The 22,944-nt window shown below is 35.3% G+C and overlaps 1 protein-coding gene across 7 annotated transcripts in view; it reads left to right on the top strand.

The window, feature by feature from the left end:
• Positions 1–22,944, top strand: part of DOCK9 (dedicator of cytokinesis 9) — a 124,575-nt gene that overhangs the window by 61,312 nt on the left and 40,319 nt on the right. For all 7 annotated transcript variants that reach the window (XM_030465047.1, XM_030464696.1, XM_030464773.1 and 4 more), the window contains exons 14-32: positions 2,270–2,352; positions 2,794–2,916; positions 4,124–4,203; positions 4,287–4,477; positions 4,593–4,658; positions 5,244–5,336; positions 5,623–5,746; positions 6,116–6,237; positions 7,636–7,722; positions 8,518–8,607; positions 9,958–10,073; positions 10,165–10,234; positions 10,361–10,486; positions 10,614–10,685; positions 15,288–15,434; positions 16,185–16,268; positions 16,878–16,989; positions 21,002–21,180; positions 22,000–22,116. In XM_030465047.1, coding sequence (XP_030320907.1) covers positions 2,270–2,352; positions 2,794–2,916; positions 4,124–4,203; positions 4,287–4,477; positions 4,593–4,658; positions 5,244–5,336; positions 5,623–5,746; positions 6,116–6,237; positions 7,636–7,722; positions 8,518–8,607; positions 9,958–10,073; positions 10,165–10,234; positions 10,361–10,486; positions 10,614–10,685; positions 15,288–15,434; positions 16,185–16,268; positions 16,878–16,989; positions 21,002–21,180; positions 22,000–22,116 — 2,082 coding nt within the window. The remainder of the gene's footprint in view (positions 1–2,269; positions 2,353–2,793; positions 2,917–4,123; positions 4,204–4,286; positions 4,478–4,592; positions 4,659–5,243; positions 5,337–5,622; positions 5,747–6,115; positions 6,238–7,635; positions 7,723–8,517; positions 8,608–9,957; positions 10,074–10,164; positions 10,235–10,360; positions 10,487–10,613; positions 10,686–15,287; positions 15,435–16,184; positions 16,269–16,877; positions 16,990–21,001; positions 21,181–21,999; positions 22,117–22,944) is intronic.

Raw genomic sequence — 22,944 nt, forward strand, 5'->3', positions numbered from 1 at the left:
GAAAAAAGTGCTGAGACAAACCAGCTTTTATTTGAAATTCATAAATGGCAATCAGAAACTTAGTTTCTTCATAGTAAATTCAGATAAATGGATGATTTTATTTAGTAAGTTGTAGTTATTGATAGTAACCATTATTAATTAAAACACTTTAGATAGTCTAACATACTACTAGTAAACATTTACTTAGCTTTTTATAATTGTGACAGAAACTATAATTTTTATAATGGGTCTAAATAAAGTGGTTTGACATAGGAGTATTAGACTTGAGTGTGAAAGTTGAGTTGAAAATTGTTGAACAATGAAATATTAAATATCAATCAGAAACTAACAGCCTGCCTCTAGGCTAGTGCATATTATATATTATCTACTGTATAATTGTTGTTGACTTTTCATTTGTGTCACTTTTTGGTGATCACATTTTATTGTACCTGGATTTGCATTCTTACTTTTTTTTTTTTTCTTCAGAACCACTGAGACTGTAAAGACTCTGCTTTTACATGTAGGATGCTTTGTAGGTTTTAAAGAACTCCAAATAGCCTTTGGAAATAAACCACTTAAATATCTTCAGTTTTCAGGAGTCCAGGGTGACATAGCATTTTTGTTTTTTGGAAAGATACCTACAAGAAGCTTTGTCAGTTGCTGCTTCTTGTTGGTCACTGAAGTACAGTTTAATTTTGTTGATTTACAGATATGGTTAAACAGTACTAAGATACTGAAAAGGTTTTTTTATAAGCTATGCCAGCTGATGTTGACATTCTTCCAGTTTTCAGATAGCAAGAGGGAAGAAGGAAGGGTTAACTGAGTCTCTGCAGAGGAACGGTGTCTTTCCTGCTAATTTAATGCTGGCTAAGCTATATGTAAAAAAAAAAACCCACTGTATTTTTCACTTGGCCTTAATATAGATAGGACTACTGATTTGCTTTTCCAGGAATACTTGAGATTTTTTTCAGCTATAATTGGAAAACACCGGCTTTGTATTTTAGGAGTCTGATTTTGAAGTGTATGCTGACTGGTACTGAGTTAAAACAAACCTGCACCAACTGAGTTTTGTGGTCTTGGGCATGAACCACATGGGATGGTTAAGTAAGGTGACAGTGTTCCTAAATCTGATACCAAGTGCAAGACTTGTGTTGACCTGTATTGCATGAGCAGCCAGTAGGAACATTCATGGTTATGTTAACTTGCACTGTCCATTTCTGGTATTCTTTTGCTTATAATACAGTTCAGCTGTATAGAGCACGTGGTTTGATTTTTTTCTATTGTTGTTTTCTGGGATTGCACTGGATTTATTTGAAATAAAGTAGAGCAGAACCAGCTATATGGGTCTCCACATGTGTCAGTGCAATGAGCAAGTTCCAGTTTCCTGCAGAATTTACTTCTCTGGACAACAAAAAGGCAAAAGGGGGACAGCAGAGATCACTTGTTTCTCCCCTTAAATGCTGAATATAGCAAATTAATTATGATTACTTATCCACAGCATAGGTCAGGCATAATATTTAGACAAGTCTACTGTGTGCTTTTCTGCTCTGGCAAACCATTTTGCTCTGTGTAGGCACATGTGAAAAGCTGGTTTCTGGAAAAGAGAAGTGCCCTGTTCTGTCAGGAGCTTCTGTTGTACTTCAAGTGTCTCAGTTCAGTGTTGAACACCTCAGACTAGTGGGTTTCTAGCTCTGTTACACGTGTTGATTCTATTTAATGGAATTGTTTGTTCACTTAGAAGTTAACTAAGAAGTTAATGAGAACACAGTTGCAGTGTGCCTATGTAGGACTGACTGTGTGATCCTCATACATCTCCTGTCCATATTTTATGTGTACTGGTAATACAAGTATTACATGGTATTTTACTATTTACTCTGCAGAAAGGTATTCTGGTGCGTGGAGTGGGTGAACAGGGGAGCAAGTTGTGAGAGGGGGAATGGTTTTACTGGGAGTCACAATTTTATCTTAAAAAAACAGTTGTGGTTTGTGCTGGCTTTCATATGATTTATTATATAATAACTTTTTCTTGCTTAATTACATATGTGTTATGGGGGGGTGTAGATTAATCTGTTTTTTCACTCATGTAATGCTGTGAAATCTTCTGGCCTTGCTTAAGATCAGATGAATTGCTAAGAGGTGCTTTCGTTTGCCTTCAACTCATATTTAGGATCCATCTTCTAAAGGAGAATTTCCAGATCATATCAGTGTTGATATGTGGCTTTTATCTTCTGTATTAAGAGTGCAAAAAATCTGACTTTTAAAATGTGGCTTTTTCTTATGTCTCTTGCAGATTGCACAGAAAGTTTTGAAGAATGCTAAACAGGCGTGTCAGAGGTTAGGTCAATATAGAATGCCTTTTGCATGGGCAGCTAGGTAAGGACAGATCTTGTCAGTCTGTACTTTTTCCTAACTTTTCTTTTATGTTCTTTTCTGCATCTTAACTTCTTGTAAAACTTAATGAGCTATTTAGTTTTTTCTTGTTTTACTTTCAATTTACCAAGGTTTCTCACAAAAGCTTACACTTCAGCTGTTTGGCAGGAAAAAAAAAGTTATAAAAATTAGTTATATTATTATTCAAACCATTGAATATTGCCAACTGTTTCTATTGTGAATATTTTTTATTTCACAGAGTGAAATGATTCATGCTTGTTCTGTTAGGCTGAGCTATCTGTATGTTAAAACTCACCTACAATGACAGGAGTAATGCTTAATGTGAAGCATGGTGCTGTGTGTTCCAATTTGTAGTAAAGACATTTTTTGAAGTGAATTTCAACACTTTAATATACTCATCTGAAAGCAAGGTTTGACTTTCAGGACACTCTTTAAAGATGCCTCAGGAACCCTGGACAAAAATGCGAGATTTTCTCCTCTCTTCAGACAAGACAGTAATAAACTTTCAAATGAAGACATGCTGAAATTGTTAGCAGATTTCAGGAAGTAAGTCTAATTTCCTAATGGTATTGAACTGCAGCATCTAATCTTTTGTCGTATATGTTTATCCTTTTGATTTCAAATATCAAAGTTGTATAAAGGTAATCAAGACCTTCAGAGAAGCTACAGATCTTTCCTTTGCAGGATTGTTATGCCATGTCTAAGGTGCAGTAAGCATCATGTACTGATGTAGCTCTGTGTTTAGGAGTTATGCTTCCCCTACTGCCCACTGTTCTGTGTCTCAAAAGAAAACCAGTATGAGCACAGATCAGCTGTTCCCTGACCTTGGGCAGAGAATGCCAGCTCTCAGGGAACAGTATTCAAACTAGTGTCCAGTCCGCTTTTCTTGTGAGTGCATCTGGCTCAAGATGCCTAAATACCAGAGTGTTGGTCATCCTATTAAAAAAAGTATTCCTCAGGACTGCATCAGTTTATGTGTAAGGCTTAAGAATTTCCTACTGACAGACAATCTTATTAATAAATGTGGTTTAATCCCCTTCTTAAATAGTATAAAGTAATAGAGCAGTATTTGCTGCCTTGCAAATGCATTTCCACTTCTGCTATGCTTCAGTTAGCTAGAGATGTATACAACAAAAAGCTTGGGCTATAAGTTTTTTAATTTTACTCCTAGTCACCAAACCTGATAAGGGAGATGAGATTTGTGATGGACATTTTAATTTGATTTTAGCAAGAGACCACTTGATAGGAAAAAAATTACTAAGTAGAAGATGTGGTTTTGTTTTTTTTTTTTAACTTATTGCTCTCTCTTCCCCTTTGCTTCCCCCCACACACTCCAAGGTTTACCCCATTACCATAAGTGGTTATCACTGTCCATTGAGAGTTAAACAGTTTACTTATTGGGCCCCTCTTTCCTGCAGATGATAGTGAGTTATTGCATGGCAAACAAAACCTATCTTTGACAAGGTTTTACATTTTGATTTAAGTAAAGAAAAGCAAGCTTTTTCTTATCCTGTTCCATACTTGTGAATAGAGTTTTTTGTTTGATTTTTTTCCCTTTTTGGCAATGGAAAGGAGAAGAAAACAAACTAGGCAAAAAGTAAAAGCAGATTAGTCACCCACCCTGAAACCACCTTTCCTCTCATACTCCTATTTCAGGATGTTACTTTAGTTTCTGTTTCCTATTATCTCTTTTCTCTGGCTTCTGATAGTTTTGCATTTAGCCTGACTTTGAGGGTTTTTTTCCTTCCTATAGACCTGAAAAGATGGCCAAACTTCCTGTTATTTTAGGAAATCTGGATGTTACAATCGATAATGTGTCGCCAGATTTTCCAAGTAAGTATTAATAAACACTGGTAAATGGACATTCAGGCTTTTTCTCTTCAGTTTTTTATTGGGTTTTTTTGATTTATTTTCAGATTATGTTAACTCATCCTACATCCCTGTGAAACAGTTTGAAAACACTACCAAGACACTAACAACAACATTTGAAGTAGAGGAATTTGTTCCCTGTATACCAAAACACACTCAGCCTTTCACCATCTACAACAATCACCTTTATGTTTATCCAAAGTACTTGAAGTATGACAGTCAGAAGTCTTTTGCAAAAGTGAGTACAGGAAAACTGTACACTCTTCTTTCTCTGGTTTGGTTAAGATTGTTTACATATTATATTTCTGTGAAGATCCTCACTGTTGTTTTGTTTTGGTTTAATGCTGCTTTAGGCTAGAAATATTGCAGTATGCATTGAATTCAAGGACTCTGATGAAGAGGATTCCTTGCCCCTGAAGGTTAGTATTTTGGGGTTTGTTTTTGTTTTTTGTAACTGATAGAAGAAAATCATGAACACTTAGTGAACTAACACAGTAATACTTGAATTGAACCTACCTAGTTTGAGATGGCAGCTTTCTGTCCTCCTTTTGCATTCGGCATAAGAGTTACTTCTTATCTTCTAGATGGCTTGCTTGGGTTTTATGTAAAAAATCACTAAAACCCTCAGAGCAATTTATTTCTTTATGTTAGCAAAAATTCCAAGAATTAACTTTTTGCAAACAGAGGTGGCTTGTACAAACTCTTAAGTTAAAACAGTAAAGCTTTAGATCAACTTCAGAGCCAAGCTCTTTGTTGTTTATGAGCTATCACAATGCACAAGAGATGCCTGAAAGAAAAAAAAATTTAAAATGTATAGGACTCCTGAGGTAAATTCAGTGTCAGCTCTACTGCACAGCAGGCAGAGTACACATCAAAGTCTGCAAAGGAACCAAGTTAAACACAAGTTAAAAAATCGAAATGCCAGGTGAAGCAGAGTCTAAGACAAGAATGAAAAAGGGTCACAGGTTTTTGCATGTTCTTTTATTCCTTTTTTCTATTATTAGTGTATCTACAGTAGGCCAGGTGGACCAATATTTACTAGGAGTGCATTTGCTGCTGTTCTGCATCACCATCAAAATCCAGAGTTTTATGATGAGGTAAGTTTTCTTTCTGAGGTAACTTTTACATGTTTAGGTATTATGTAAGCTTCAAAAATACAAGAAAATAGTTGAGGGTTTCAAAGTTCTTAATGATGATTTAATTTAAATTAGACCCCCCCTTTTGAATATAAGTACATTTTTTTAAGTTTTGTGTATGGGGTTCTTAGTCTTGCTTCAAATACCATGTAAGATGGAGTTGCTTGTAAGTCAGTATGCAACCAGTAAGCCATATCACTGCTGTAGGTGACAACTTGTACAAAGTTTTTGATTCTTTGCCTTTCAGATTAAAATAGAATTGCCCACTCAGTTACATGAAAAGCACCATTTGTTGTTCACATTCTACCATGTCAGCTGTGATACTTCAAGCAAAGGGAGTACAAAGAAGAAAGATGTTGTTGAAACACAAGGTTTGTACACTAATGCTTTCCTTTCAGTAACTACTGGGGAGATTTTATGAAGTATGTTTGTCTGATAACGTGGGATTTTGTTGATTTGACCCATGTAATGCTTTCTAATTACATTACATCTACTGAAAGATTATCTGAAGTATTTCTTCTAATTTAAAGTACTCAAATGTTGTATTACAATGTCTATCAAATGTATGTTATTTTCTAATTCATTGACAATTTATTTGCCTTTTAAATTATTTCTATTTGCTTGAATTCAAATAATATTGCCCTTACAGTAACATTACCTAGTTGATTAATCATATATCATAAGTGTACAGTAAAGACTCATAATATATTTTTAAACTACTTGTCTTCAATGCTCCATAGTTGGGTATTCTTGGCTTCCTCTAATAAAAGATGGAAGAGTGGTGACCAATGAACAACAGATCCCTGTGTCAGCAAACCTTCCCTCAGGCTATCTTAATTATCAAGAAGTGGGGATTGGAAAGGTATGTCATATAAAATAGCTCTTTAAATCCTTAAATCTTTAAAAAAAGAGAGGTGTAGAGAGAAGGTTTGGTTGTAGTTTCCCAGTCTGATAAGATTTAAGTGATTTTCTGCTAGAATGTGTTTTTCTTTTATAGTTGAAATAGAGTGCTTTGCAAAAGTGGTGACATCTGACCAAGAGGAAACAAACCCAAACAGAAATGGGAGAGAAAACCTATTGCTACATTCTGACTTTTACAAGAATGTGAATCAGCCTGCCCTAATGTAGTTTTTCATTTAAATTGTTATGTACTTACTTCTGTTACTGATTAGCTGATGTACGTAGGAAATGTTTGTGTTATTTTTTGCAGTAATAATTAACTAGAAGTGACAGTAATTTTAAAATACATTAAACTATTTTGAATTTATGAAGAAATGCAAATAATCTGAAGTCCTCTACTAAATTTTTTTCAGCATTTCATGCTGTCTCCTTTCAGTAAGTCCTTTATTCCTGAAAAAGTCTTACTCTCACATCTTGATTTTCGTGATCTTTTATCCTTCACTAGTAAAATTTATGGTTGTAGTTTTCAAAGCAGAAAGCTTGCAAAATCGTATCAAAAAATATACCAAGGAGGACAAAACATGTAAAATGTGGTAGGGGATTTGATTAAGAGAATGAAATACAGAGACAAAATTGACTCATTTTGGAGGAAGAGGCCTAAAATCAGCAGGAAGAAGTGCTGCTCTCCTCCTGTGCTACCACCTTTTCTTTTTTAAACTACTGTAAGCTTTCCAACCATCATCTCCTTCATATCCTTCATTTTTTCACATTGTAGATGTATTCTTTATGCCTCTGCTGTTTGTCTCTGGTCATGCCCATGGGGTAAAAGGTTAGGACCAGTATGACTAAATGTAGATCTAGCAGTAAAATCTCTCTGTAACTGGTGTCAGAGTGGACAGCTGAGCATTCCCATTCTCAGTTCTTTGGAAATGGGATGGGAAGGAAGCACTGGCTGCTACCTATCTGCAACCTGTGTTAAGATTTAAAGGGTGTCAGTGTCTGTGGAAATTCTTGTGTTATTTTTCTTAAAAAAAAACTAGTAGAAATTTCTCTCTAGTCAGAAGTTGCTTTGTGGAGATGTAGGAGAAACGTGCAATCTGTGACTTACAGGAAAGCAATTTTGTTAGCCAGTGAGGAAATTTCTGTGGGACTTCTAAAAACATATAAGGCTTCATAAATGCTTTGGGTAATATTGCCTGCATAATTTTCCTTTTTTTATGACTTTATTCATTGCACACATTTCTTCAACCTGTTAAATAAAAAAAAAAAAAGGTGTTGTTTGTGGCACTGTAAACAAGAAGTTTTACTCTGGTGTACTGTTACATTTTTTTTTACTTTTCCTCTGCGTGTGTATATGCAGCATTCTGGTCCTGAAATTAAATGGGTGGATGGAGGCAAACAGCTGTTGAAAATATCCACTCATCTGGTGTCAACTGTGTATACACAGGTGAGTTATAAAACTAATGAGAAAGTTTTAGGAATAATATATGTTTGTTATATGTATATACAATATTTGGGATGATTCTTGACCTCAATATGCTGATCTCTCTTCCTTTTTGGCTCTTGGAAAGCCTGCATGCCCTCTCTCTTTACATCAGCTGTGAAAAATAGCAGATCATAATGGGAACTATTCAAAATATGAACTTTTGCCTCACATTGTCATCCATTTCATGTTAGATGAGAGGTCAGAGTTGTCTGAATGTCTGGTATATCTGCAAGGCAATGAATCCTGTTACAGTTGCTTATAAAATGCATGCTATGATTGCTTGGGATAACTAGCATTACATATGCTATTTTCTGCATGTCAGTTGTTGGAAGCAAATATAGGTGGTGTCCTGACTAACAGGTATTCAGAAGTCACTGAAAAAATCACGTGTGGATTAAAAAAAAATTACATGTGCTCTAAATTAGTCTTTGGAATCAGTAATCATAGAATGGCTAGGGTTGGAAGGGACCTTAAAGATCATGTAGTTCCAACTCCCTGACATGGGCAGGGACACCTCCCACTAGACCAGGTTGTTCAAGGCCCCATCCAACCTGTCCCTGAACACTTCCAGGGAGGGGGAAGCCTGTTCCAGTTTCTCAGCACCCTCAATAGTGCACTTCAGTTGATTTTTGAAAATCAAATGTATGGACACACATCTGGATTTTTATGTGTAAAGATTTTTAATGTGTTCTGTTTTGGATTATGGGTAGTAATATTAGATATTATTTAATTTGTTGTTCTTTTTGTCTTTGACAGGACCAGCACTTGCATAATTTTTTTCAGTATTGTCAGAAAACGGAGTCTGGAGCTCGTGCACTAGGAACTGATCTTGTAAAATATCTTAAGGTATAAAATGGCAGAGAATAGCAGCTATTATTATATAGTGATATTTTTCAAAAACCTAGGAATTTTGACATTTTCTACATCTCATCAAGGGAATGTGTACTATAAAAAGAACAAAAAGATGCTTCTTGCCCCAGATAAATTTAGAATTGCAATATAAGAGGAAACCATGAGGAAATTTTTTTTTTGAGACAGTGTTGGTCAGCCTGATGAGGGATAATTTCAGAACAAAAATGGCTTAGTCTGTGAAAATAATCAAAGGGACATGTAAATGGGAATGGTAAGGAAAGATAATTCTTGATTTTCTAAAATACTGCTTAGGAGTTCATCGTCTACAGTTCTCCTTCAGGATTAGGTCCATAGAGTGCATGGTTTCCACAGCAATATTGTTTTTAATAGGAAGGCCAAAATTCAGTCACCTCAAAATCTACATATCACAAGTAACTCCTGATTTTCTTAGTCATAACAGTTTGTTTTCATGCTTGAATAGCATCAATTAATATAACTGGGCTGTCTGCTCAGGGCATTTAAGTAAGAACTTTCCTATTGCTTGGGTCACATTCTGAACTAGTGCTTTGTGATCTTGGCTATGTCAAAACCATGGCTTTGAGTCATCTTCCTTGCCCTGTGTCTTCTCTGACCATCTTTGGTACAACACAGGACACATTAAATTAACACTAGGAAAGTGAAATGTCTATTTGGAAATATTTAATTTTTTATTATTACTACTTTTTACTCACAGACCTGTTCCTCAGTCTTCTATTTGTCTTTATCACTCATGAAAACTCTGCAATCCCAAAACATTCTGGCAGAGCATATGATACTAAGGCAACCCCTGGTAGTTCCACGTCAAAAGAGTATGGCAAAGAACAAATATCCTTGTAGCTGTATAACCAGTATAACTAGTTATGCCACTAATACCAGTATGGCACTTACCTCAGTTAAAAAAACCTCTAAGTTTTTTTGGAACTTCTGTTTCCTAAATGTCTGCATTGGTGAATGAAATAGTTACGTATGTTGTCATGTAGATAGAAGACTTTTCATTGAAACATTACCTACTGTGCATTTCCATGGAAAAGTAAAAATAACTACAACTAATAATTTTAAAATCCTTTTCAATAAAACCTATTTTTTATCCCTGATTTACTTTAATATAGAAAATACTACCAAACATTTGTGTTGGAAACTATTTTCAATTGCTTTCTGTGCAGTTGCATATTAGATAACGAACACCAAATTGTGCAGTCAGTGTGTATTTTGGGAAAAAGACATGCAGCAAATTTTATGGTTTCAGAACTTGTGATTTAAATGCCATTTTTTCAAAAGACTGATGGTACTACTGCTTTCTTTTAGAGCCTTCATGCAATGGAAGGCCATGTGATGATAGCTTTCCTGCCAACTGTCCTAAATCAGTTGTTCAGAGTTCTCACCAGAGCAACTCAGGAGGAAGTTGCAGTCAATGTGACAAGGTAAAGAATTTGAAGAGCTTTGTTGAGTTTAATTGATGACTGTGCTATCACATAAATCCATAGGCTCACTTGGTTTCCAACCTCTGTTTAGGGTTATTATCCATATTGTTGCTCAGTGTCATGAAGAAGGCTTGGATAACTACCTGAGGTCTTATGTCAAGGTAGGTAAAAGTAAATAAAATGTTTCTTTTTTTATTTCTCTAAACAGAGTATATTTAAATTTGGTCTTATCTGTTTAAATTGTTTGTGTCATAGTTTCATATTATATTCTGATTTTCCTCCCCCAGTATGCTTATAAAGCAGAACCCTATGTTGCTTCTGAATTCAAGACGGTACACGAAGAACTGACAAAGTCCATGACGACAATTTTAAAGCCATCTGCAGACTTTCTTACAAGCAACAAGCTACTGAAGGTATATACTTAATTACACTTCTCACTGTATCTTCTTATCTGGTGATAACTGAAGGCTAGGAACTAACTGCACTGAAGTAATTGTTGAATGCATGTGGCACTTTTAAAACATTTTCTTTTCTCCGCAGTATTCGTGGTTTTTCTTTGAAGTTCTGATAAAATCAATGGCTCAGCATTTGATAGAAAACTCTAAAGTGAAGGTATGTCAAATGTTACAAGTTTTTCTAAAGAGATTTTGTATAGTCTCTTCTTTCTCCAATTTTATATTTAAACTGCATGGGAGATGGGAAAGTTATATATGCATGTTTGTGACTTTTATGCCATTACTTCATTTGTAAGAAAGGAAAAGAGCGAAGCAGTAGCAGTAGGAGAAATCAGAAGTATTAGACAGAAAAGTCTCCAGGTCTAGATTCAGCATTATTATTACATAAGGATAGAAACCTCTTAATCCATAAAGTAGAGCAGTCTGTGTAAATCATCAGACTCTTCAGTAAGATTTTTTAAATCTGTATGGTACTATGAAGCTGGAAGCAATAGATAGCACTGTGAACTTGGTAACTATTACCCAAAAATATGTGGGCTTTTTCCTGAGCACCTGATTACCTGTGATATAAAATTTCTCTGGGAACAGTGAATTATGCAGCCTAGAGTCCTTCTATGCGCAATAAGAAATATCAGTATTTAATTCTGTGTTATTTCCTATGCTTGAAGGAGAATGTTCATATTTTAGAACCAGGCATTTGTCTACCATTGTTGGATACAATAAGCTGCATTCTACTTAAATTAGTGTCAGCTTTTTTACTTAGTTCTGTGTTAAAACAAATAGAAACTTTAGAAATAAAGTTTCAAGTATACAAAGTTGTCCCAGGTTAGTAATATACCAGGTTGACTGGAAATCTTTGTTAGTATCTTAACTGCGTATATAGGGCATAACTGAAAATCTGAAGAATATGGGAGAAAAAACAATTGATTGGACAATCATCATGAAAAAAGCTGTAGAGTGCTATGCTAATACTGTTCTGCTGTGATACAGTCAGTAGAGTTTTGATTCCCAGTTCAAATTATTTAAAGTGCCTGGACTTTTCTATTTCAATAGATTGCATCTTTAAAACAGTTTGTGATTAATTTTTCAGTTAAGCATGTGAATAATACTAATTAATACTAATAATAAAGAAAAATGTTTTCCTGTGCATGTTATTGGATTACTTCCAATTACAAGAGTAAAATCCTGTCATTAGACTGTTATATACTAGCAATTAAAAAATTCTGCCTTAAAACAGTATTTAGCTGGACTCATTTTAGCACTGATGACTTGATACATAATTTGCAGAATATCATAACAGCAGAGAGGAAGAGCATGATTTATGGATTCAAGTTGAACTATGCATTCTGCTGAAACATATCTTATAGTAAAGATACCAGGCTTCAGCATTACACCCTTTGTAGAACTAGGATTTATTTATTTATTTTCCAATCTGAATTAAGCAGGGAGAAGTATCTCTAAAATGTTTAACTATTTTCCCCACTGCTCTAGAATGCATTCTGTGAGGCTTGTCATTTAGTAGTAAAATCAGTTGAGTATTTTAAACTTACCTTCCCCCCACTTCAGAGTGTTTTATTCTTGCTTTCAGTTTCTATGAGTAGATCAAACCTGTAAAGAATATCTATCTTCATCTTGTAATTTTGCATTTGAAGAGGACCTCAGATTTTTTGCTTGTTAGTGTAGTGAGATGCAAGCTGCTGTGTTGCAATTTTACACAAGGAAAAGGAGTTCTCTCCTTTTCAAATGTTGTGAAGGACAGAGATCAGAAAGGAAGATCTTTCTGTTACTGAAAAGAAAGGATGAAATAATTTTGCCTTTTAAATAAAATCTCAACTTTTAATTGGAGCAGTGGTCCTGAAAATTCTAGAACCTTTCCTGAAGGAGATGTTTTTAAAAAAAACAGGTTGTCAGGGAAGACATACTGTTCAAAAACAGCCTGATGGTCTTTTATATGAGGACATCTAATCTAGGAATAAGTTTTTAGTTTTCGGGGGGTGAAACCTGAAGTTGAGTATTTATGTGGTACTAGTACTACAGATTTAAGTATCTTCTGAAGTGTGGAAGAGAACAAGCATATATCACTTTTAAAACTATTTAGGATACTGCAACAGCTACCATTGTTCACGAGTTTTTAGAATGCAAATACATACACAAGGGGTTTGCTGTGCATATGATGCCTTGCATCCTTCTGTATTGAAGATTTCAATCTTCTTGCTTGTGTTAACTGATCAGATGTTTGGGAATTCCTCAAAATACCTGGCTAAAAAGAAAAGACTTTATCTACCCCTAAGCCATATAAATACTGTTAATTCAAGCTGAACTTATACAGAAATTCAAGTGAACTTTCTTCTGTTCATTTTTTCATAGTATCCATTGAACCACTTTAGGATCAGTAAACTTAACTTCTGTTATTTACTTGGTGGCCCTTGAGGGAGTTTGTGGCTCTGTCAATAGTGTTTCTTATTTCACCATGTACTGTTTTGAGACTGATGTAATCAGTTAATTGTATTAATTTATCAGTTCAACTGAAATGAAAGTATAATCTGATAAAGCAGAAAACACTGGTTCTTTTTTAAAGCTCAAATTTTCTAGAGAATTCTGGAACTGAACGATGGTTTTGTCATTTAAAAATTTTATTGAAAAAACATGGAAGATTTTTTATTTGTTTCAGTACTTATTGATAGTACTGGCAGAATTTTTATTTTACTACATTCACCTGTGAGAAGATAGTTTTTCTGATTACAGAATGCCGTGCATCCAAGCAAGGTTTTTCAAAACATGGTGATGTGAAACTGTAATTTGAGGATGTTTTCAATTGGATTTTGTTATGCATGACTCAACTGCATTACAACAACATTCTGGATTTTTTGGCTAAACAAAATTTATTACTGATTTTAACAGTAATCATTATTACTGATTTTAACAAACCTACAGAAAGCCTCACAGCATATTAGTTTAAAGCAAAAAAAAAACCCAAACAAAAAAAAAACTTAACTTCAAGGAAACAACTAATATGCTGTCATGAAAACCCATTTCCTTGATTTAATTATAACTTCCTTACAATAGGGATTATATTTTTAAATGAAGATCAGATGGTGGATAAAATAAGTACAGCAGAATGTAATATTTTTAAAAGCAGGACTCTGTGTAAACAAAACACAATTTACTTTCAGAATGACTCAGCCAGTGTCCAGGATTTTAGTATCCTCTCCCAGAGGATATGCATCTGTTTTATAGTAAGGTATTTTACCACTGGTGAGCATTCCCATTGCTACAAGTTCTTGATTATATTTTTTAATGTTACATCATTTTTTCTTTCATCTAGAAGTCCTATACTCACTGATTTCATTAAAGCTAATGTGTCTTTACTGACCCAGATAATCCTAGTAATAACTTATATTTGGAGAGTGTCAGTGTGCACATCTGAGAAGCAAAGGCAATTTAACAAGACTTTAATTTTAGGGAAAACAAAGTTGTTAAAGGGACAGTGTGTCAGTTACAAAAGCCTGAAACACAGAACCATGGAGTCACAGAAAGTTAGGGGGTTAGAAGGGACCTCAAAAGATCATTGAGTCCAACCTCCCTGCCAGAGCAGGGTCACACAGGAACACATCCAGGTGGGGTTTGAATGTCACCAGATAAGGAGACTCCACAACCTCACTGGGCAGCCTGAAAAAATATTTATACAGAACCTCCTATGCTCCAGTTTATAACCACTGCTCCTTGTCCTATTATTAGTCACCCCTGAGAAAACCTTGACTACATCCTCCTGGCACTCACCCCTTACATATTTATAAACATTAATGAAGTAATGAGCCTGAGACTGGTTTGATTACCTGGTGTTGTGAGGATATGGTGTGCATTGAGGTAGGCTTAAGCATTACTATCACTCAGAACATCACCATGTCTTTGATGTCTCAATGACATAAGTATCTACAAGAAGGCACTGATTATTTGCTTTTTCTACTAGGAACAACCAGTAGCAGAGACCTAATGGCCTCAGGTTTGGTTTACTGGGCTGCTGTACAAACTATATTCTGAGATCAGGTTCCAAGGGTTGTTACAACTAAGCTTAGAATTTTCATCAAAATGCACCAAAATGCTGTATGCAAGAGACTTTTCAGTGTATGTTTATATTTCTCAATATTGGTCTTGGATTTATGACCTTTCTTTAAGTGACATTTCACATGAACGTGTTGCATCAAATTTTGTCTATTTCGTGGAGTTATATGATAATATAAACTCTGAAAAGGTCTTGTTCATTTTAAGTGATCTTTCTGCCCTACAAATTTTTTTTAACTAGGCTAAAAAGGGTGTAGCATGTAGCAGTTCCTACCTATGAAGCTGCTGGTGTCTGCTTTGGAAAGCAAAATAGATAAAATAAAAGGGTTCCCTTTTATTCTTACATCTTGTCATCAGATTTATTGTAGTACTGAAAAATATTAATGCATTACACTTGCAAACTTCCATGCATGTGTTTTTGATATCAAAGACTACCTTGCCTGAATTTTAATAACAGATATTGGTGCCGGCTGCAATATTCTCTTTTAACCAACTGCTCTATTTCTACCTCTCAGTTTAGAAAGCTCAGGAAAATCTTGACTTTAAAGGATGTAATTTTAAATGTCAAATGAAAAAAATCTGAAAACTTTGTTTCCCCTCTCCCTGTCAGGTTATCTGTATCTTATCTGGAGCAAGTTTTCTGATATGTTTTACTGTTATAAACCATTCTAAATGTTGCATCTGAATTTCTTTTTAGTTGCTGCGAAACCAGAGATTTTCAGCTTCCTTTCATCATGCAGTGGAAACAGTTGTTAATATGCTAATGCCACACATCACTCAGAAGTACAGAGACAATCCAGAGGCTTCAAAAAATGCAAATCACAGCCTTGCTGCCTTTATAAAAGTAAGTACACAAGTGATTTGGACTCTCTGGTTAATTTTGCAATAATACAGCTTCTTCATGGATTTTAAAGGATGTTAAAGGCAGCTCATATAAAACAGAATATATGCATAATGCTTTTAAAATATAATTCTGTCCTAGTTAAAATGTATTGAAGTATAACTTCCATCTTCTGTAATCAAGAAGATATTTGTTCAAGTGTTTGATCGGGGGGGGGGGTGTTGATTTTTTAAAATGAGTTTATATCTCATCCAATATATATATTTTTTTTTTCCTTCAAATGTCTTCTAGGTTGTGCTAAGTGTCATGTACAAAAGCTTCATTTATACACTGAGTAGTGATTTATTTGCATGTATTTCATGCAGACAGGATTTCAGTGTCTTTTCTTTATCAGGCAGGATTTCAGTGTCTTTTCTTTATCAGCCAGTAAGGTCTAGCAGGTAGAAGAAAGAATAGGAATTAAATTGGTAGATCAGGTTGCTGGTGGCATGTTATTTTTATCTCTTTAAAAATAGATATCTGATCTTCAGACTGCTTTTTATTTGGAATTAGTTTATAATTTGTATCTAAGGGAAAAATTGGTATTCATATCCATGTGTATATTCAATTTGCTTGTTTTATAGTTTTTTTTATTAAAACTTGAAATACCAACAATGTGTTTAGAAAATAAACTTGTTAAATACAGAAATATAATTACTGAGCACTGAGACATTACCAAGTCAATTCTATCTTGGTTTTGCTTGTTTTCCCCAGAGGTGTTTTACTTTTATGGACAGAGGATTTGTTTTCAAGCAAATCAATAACTACATCAGCTGCTTTGCCCCTGGAGATCCAAAGGTACTCAGTGTTTTTAAACAAATTATTTTTAGGAGTTTCTGCTTCTTGATTGTTGTGGATCAAGTCCTGCATTAAAATTTCAGACCTCTTTCCAGATACACTCAAACATGTTACTTAAAAATCCCTGCACTGTGCCTGGAGCATTTTTCCCTGCCAAATCACATTATCATATTTTGATTCCCATCTTCAGGTGCAACTTTAGCACTTTAAAGTGTGTATATTGCAAAAGCAGGAAGTGGGTGCAACACTAAACAGAAATTGTAAGCATGAATGTGAGAAAGCCTGATGTTGGAAGTGTTGTCTGATAAGTTTCTGTACATTTATGGTGAAAGCATGTACCAAATGTTAAAAGAATTTTTTCTGTGAGTCTAGACTTTTCTTACATCAATATGATAGTAAACTTAGATAACTTTGGGTAAAGGGAACAGTAAGTAGAGCTACATCCAGTTGTCAAGTATGAATACTGATAAAATTATTTTGTACTGACCTCTGAATTTTCACAAGTCTATATCCCTCATATGTCAAGACTGAGAGAAATCATTCATTTGTCTTAGAAAGTTAATGCTATTCAAATCACTGCATCTGTTGTTTTTATAATTATTTTTGCAGACTCTTTTTGAATTCAAATTTGAATTTCTCCGTGTAGTCTGTAACCATGAGCACTACATCCCTTTGAATCTACCAATGCCATTTGGAAAAGGCAGAGTTCAGAGATACCAAGGTAAACTCTTCCAAAGAAATGTATGGTATATTTATTAAATGTCACCTTTTCATTATTAAACATGTAGACTGTTTAACTTCGGGCTTATGATGGGGACAGACTTTTTAGTAGGGCCTGTGGTTATAGGACAAGGGATGATGGTTTTAAATTGAAAGACTAAATTCAAACTAGATTCAAGGAAGAAATTTTTTACAATAAGGGTGGTGAAACACTGGCACAGGTTGCCCAGAGAGGTGGTAGCTGCCCTATCTCTGGAAACATTCAAGGTCAGGCTGCATGGGGCTTGGAGTAACCTGATCTAGTTGAAGATGTCCCTGCTCACTGAGGGGTGCTTGGGACTGTATGACCTTTCAAGGTTCCATCTAACCAAAACCATTCTATGATTCTGTGTGTTGTAAGCCTCAAAAGAGCTAAATGAAGCCTAAAGTTGTAATCCCTTCATTTAAACTAAAATAAATAGTTCAGGTAGCAGAGTAATATATGCAAAGTATCTAGTCACTGAAATACATCCTTGACTTTTGCCCCCCTTTCTGCTCAGATTATTAAGGTTTGGGTTTGTTTTTTTTTCTCATGAGTTAGTATTTAATACACTAGCTGATGAAGCCTAAGAATCTAGATCCTTCCAAAATGCAGCACTGTCTTTGAGCAAACAAACTGTACCTCATCTGCAGACTTCATGAGGAGGGTGCACTCCATCTCCTCTTCCAGGTCACTGATGAATTAGTATCAAGTATGATAGACCCTGGGAAACTTTTTTAGCTGATCTTCAAGTACAGAACAAACCTAGTGCCACAAACCTTGGAGTCCAGTGATCCATAGAATTCTTTTGCACATTTGGTGTCTATTCACCTAAACTATTATGTCCCAGTTTGGATACAGTGATGCTGTGAGAGAACATGTGGACATCTGCTATTCTTTTATCCACAAATCTAGTGAGTTCAGTGAGGAAGACAGGTTAGTAAAGAGTAGTTTACTCAGTAAATCTGTCTTGGCCATTCCTGGTCACACTTTTCTTTATTTACCCAAGATTAACTTCAGGAAGACTTGATCCGTGACTCATTGAATGTGAGGCTTTTAATTCCTAGGATTATTCTTGTTCTTTTTTGACTATGTATGCAATATTTAAAGCCATTGTAAGGTCCTGGTTATGGGATATCCCTGATCACCATGGCTTGACAAAGGTGATGGTGAGAGGTCTTCCCATGATACCAGCTAACTCTCTGAGTCTCATCTGGTGCTGTGGATTTGCATTACTGCAGATCTCCTGGGAGATGACCCAGTCCTTATACACTCCTGATAGTTTTCTTTCTTGAACCTGGCCTCTAGACTCTTAAGGCTTGGGAACTGGGGCAGTTAAAGATAAAGTAATGAAGGTATGGAGTACTTCAGCATTACTCAAGACCACTATCTGTAAATCACAGTCCCCACTCAGCAAATATCACGTTTTCCTTATTCAGACTTTTAATGCTAAGGCAGTGGTAGAAGCTGGTTTTGTTTGTCCATTACCAGTTTTGATTGTAGCTGAGTTTTTTAATTTCCTGGCACTATCCCTGCACACTTCATGAGTGCTTTTATCTTGTGTGCATCTTTTCTTTTCTTTTTCTTTTTTTTTTTTTTTTCACTAGAGTTCAGTCAGGAATGCCCTGTCTAGCCCAGCTGGGCTCCTGGTACATCAAACCTTGTGCCAAAACAAATGGTTTGTAGCTATTACATTTGTGACTGTGAAGATATTATTAATTTCTTCCAGACATTGAAACAGAGCAAACATCAACAAGCAGAGTTGAGGGAGATGCTTTTACAAGTAAATCTGTCTAACATTTGTATTTTTGTAGATTAGGTTATTTTTTTTTCTGAAGTATTTATTCAGTAGATTGCTCACATAGTAAAGTATAACTAATTAAAACTTTCAACAAGGTGGCAGAACAAGATTTGTGAGTAAGGGCTGGAGAGCTGCATAGAACTTGTGTTTGTGTTTGGCTCTTTCAGTCCTCAGGACTGTCACTGCAGAAGTCTTTCCATAGCAGGGGGATTTATGAATCCTTGCTTTAGAGGCCCTAAGAGAAGAGCAAAACCAGAGAAAACAACGAATTGTAAATGGTACTCCCTGCTGAACTAGAATCTGGCCAGGAAAGAAAACCTTTCTCAGAAGTGTCTCTGGCTCTGTTTTGGTGTCTCAATCAAAAGAGGTCTCGGGTGATGCAGTTGGCTCTTGTCTGCATTACAAGAAGGTCTGCAGAACATCTGTGCAGTTTCATCTGTGTTGCTTTCTGACTCAGTGGATTCCCTTACTGGGAGGGCTCTTTAAAAAATCAAAGTGTTTTGAGATTAGTATCTGAGTTTTGACTACTCTGTTGAGCAATGAAAGTGAATATGAGAAACTCTTGAACACATCCTGGGTTAAAATTTTAAACTTACATACATACTAACAATTAAGACCTTCAAGCTAAAGTTTCCCTTAAGCTGTCATATTCACTGTGTAAATGAGATGGATGATATTATCACACAAAAATCCTTCTTGAGGAGCAGCTGGACTTCGCTGTGTCAGATGTGCTGGGTTTGTGTGCATACGTTTCTATATGTCTGTCTACTATACTATATATATGATATGAAATACTTTATGAAATAAAATTGCACTGCAGTGGTTTAAGCAAAATCATAGAATCATAGAATCATAGAATCATAGAATCATAGGGGTTGGAAGGGACCTCGAAAGATCATCTAGTCCAACCCCCCCTGCCAGAGCAGGGCCACCTAGAGTACATCGTGCAGGAATGTGTCCAGGCGGGTTTTGAATGTCTCCAGTGAAGGAGACTCCACGACCCCCCTGGGCAGCCTGTTCCAGGGCTCTGTCACCCTTACAGTAAAAAAATTTTTTCGAATATTCAACTTGAACCTCCTATGCTCCAATTTACACCCATTACCCCTTGTCCTATCACTGGTCACCACTGAGAAAAGCCTAACTCCTTCTGCTTGACACTCACCCCTTACATATTTGAAAACATTGATGAGGTCACCCCTCAGTCTCCTTTTCTCCAGACTAAAGAGCCCCAGCTCCCTCAGCCTTTCCTCATAAGGGAGATGTTCCACCCCCTTAATCATCTTAGTAGCTCTGCGCTGGACTCTTTCAAGCAATGTTCAAACAAAACGTTCTTTCATTCCAGTTGTATTGCAATTCTTATTGAATATATAAATACTTCTGGAAAATGTATTTAAATGTTTAATTACAGCAGCAAAATTGCCTACTGTATTATAATGCAGGTGTAATTTCTCTAGATTAAGTTAATTTATGTCCTAATATATTGAGAAGACATTACTTAATTTCAATGTGTGGTGGAAATCCAATCTCTTCATTATACTTTACCACATACTGCAAATTTTTGGGAGCATTTTCTTAGAGAACATAAATCATCCGAGATCATAGTTCTTAGCAGGCTTTGTAGATTATATTCATAATAAATACATATGTAAGATAAAGAAGAAGGAGCTTAAAACTGCAGTACAGGAATCTTGAAGGTCTTAATCTCTGTTTGGCTTGCAGTCCTTCAAATTTATTAATCTGGAACTGAGCCACAGACAAAAAATTAAGTTCTCCTTCTATAATACAACTAAATTCCTGAAAGATTGTACACAATCTTCATGCACTGTGTGTATTTTCAGTACCTGAATATAGATTTAAAGTCTGAATTCAGACCCAGAAGATTCTGGTCCAGGTAAATTTAATAGGAACGCTTTTGAATATTGGACAATATTTAAAATATTTAAAATATTATAAATTTCTCCAACTTCTTTTGATTGGATGTATATCATCATTGTCTGTTTAATAAATGTATCATTATGCAGTGAATTGGGCTGGGGATATATGAATAACTGATTATATATTTAACATATGTGTATATAATACATATATATGACTTTGTCAGAAACGTAGAAAACATTTTAGTTCAGCCAAGTTAACTGATAAATTGATTTAAATAGTACTATTCCTTACATAGAACTTGAACTTTACTTCCAGACCTTCACCTGGACTACTCATTAACTGATGAGTTCTGTAAGAATCACTTCTTAGTGGGACTGCTTCTCAGGGAGGTGGGAAATGCACTGCAGGAGTTCAGAGATGTGCGGCAGATTGCTATTGGAGTGCTCAAGAATTTGATGATAAAGCATTCTTTTGATGATAGATATGCTTCCAGGGTAAGTGTATTGCTATCTTAGTAGTGCAAAATAATTAAGATTAAATGTGCATGCATACAGAAAGCTTTTTTTCTTTCACAAAAAACAAAAAACCCCAAAAAACCCCCAACAACTGCTTTGCAGCAATGCTGTTCCTGTTCAGACTGTGATGAAGGTATGTATAAAAACAGTATCCAAGTCAATCTACCAGTCCTATATTTTTAGCAAATGAATGCACAAAGCACCTTCTAAAATTATTATTATATGTGGTTATTAAGTTTTAGTGAGGGATAGTCTTACCTGCTATTCTTAAAGTAATGAGGTCTTTACAAACTGTTCTTAAAAAGCTCTTTACTTTTATAAGTCTTAATATTTGGCAGCTGTCCTTCCATCATCTATTGTTAGTTAAACGAATAGAAGAAATCTGTAAGTCATTATACTGAATTTTGAGTTATTTTTAATCTTCCTGGACTTCTTTTTAACATTGTGCACATCGAAGAAGCCATACATTTTTAATGGAAGATGTCCTTAATTTATCAAGCTAATGTAATATTAATTTATTTGTTTAGTCTTAGCTAAAATGAGAGTATTTTTGGCTTTTTTTCTGCATTATATTGAAACAGTAAATAAAACCTATTAACCATATGCAAATTGGAATGAAATACAGTGATGCTTGCTGCTTTTTGCCATTTACAAACTTAGGGATGTGGGCTCTAGCCTGGTAAATTACATAGAAATGCTTCTTTTTTGTAGTTTAGAAGTGGATAATTTGAAAAAAAAAAGCACCGGGATTAAAAATGAAATCTGTGATTTGTTAATGAAGTGTTTAACTCTATTTAGAGCCATCAAGCAAGAATAGCCACGATGTATTTGCCACTCTTTGGACTGCTCATAGAAAATGTTCAGCGAATCAATGTTAAAGATGTGTCTCCATTTCCTGTTAACCCTTCCAGCAACGTGAGTGACCACTTCTATTTGATACTCTGAATTATTTTTCTCATAGTTTATTGGTCACGTATATGAAACACTGCATACTTCTGGCAAGCAGAGAGTTTCATAAGCTTCAGAATTCTCTTGAGTTTGTTCTCTTTGGATCAAAAGATTAGTAACATTTCTGGTTTGGCTGCAGTTTTCCTACTCCACATGGCTTATGTCTCTAACATGATAATTAGCTAGTTTGGTGCTACACACAGGTTTCAGTGCCTTTTCTGATCCTGACTCTGAAGATTTTTGAAGAATGCTAAGGCCAGACAGATCACTACAGCATCATTCCAATGCCCTGTGATGATACTGCTGAGTAACATCTTGCTTTTTCTGAATCTCTGATGCATGTACCTGTTTTTCAATACAAATTGTAGGGCACACAGGGTTGGACCTGCTGCATCTTTTTGAGTGTTCTGAGAAGAGCAGCTAAAGTAGCTGAAGGAACAGTGTATTTGAAGTAAAAAAATACTGGTTGTTTCTATAGCTTAATGTTCTTCCTCTTCTGTTAGCCAGTTTTGATAACACTTTCTGTGAGAGATTTCATTTAATTATCTCTGTTTTTTAATCAAGAATTACATTTCTCTTTAGTTTGCCTGCCAGTTTGTATAAAAGTTTGTCTTTATTTTAGATCCTGGCAATGGAGGCACTCCAAGAGGATATGCCTTTTGACATCTAACATAAAGAGAATGTCATGTTTGCTAAAATCCCAACAATTTCATTAATTGTTGCTGCTTATTATTAACTGTTGCAAATAACTGTTGCTGCTTATTAGGAAAGACTGTATATTGGTGGTAGATTTCA

This window comes from Calypte anna, chromosome 1, assembly GCF_003957555.1.
Source record: "Calypte anna isolate BGI_N300 chromosome 1, bCalAnn1_v1.p, whole genome shotgun sequence".
Lineage (NCBI taxonomy): Eukaryota > Metazoa > Chordata > Aves > Apodiformes > Trochilidae > Calypte > Calypte anna.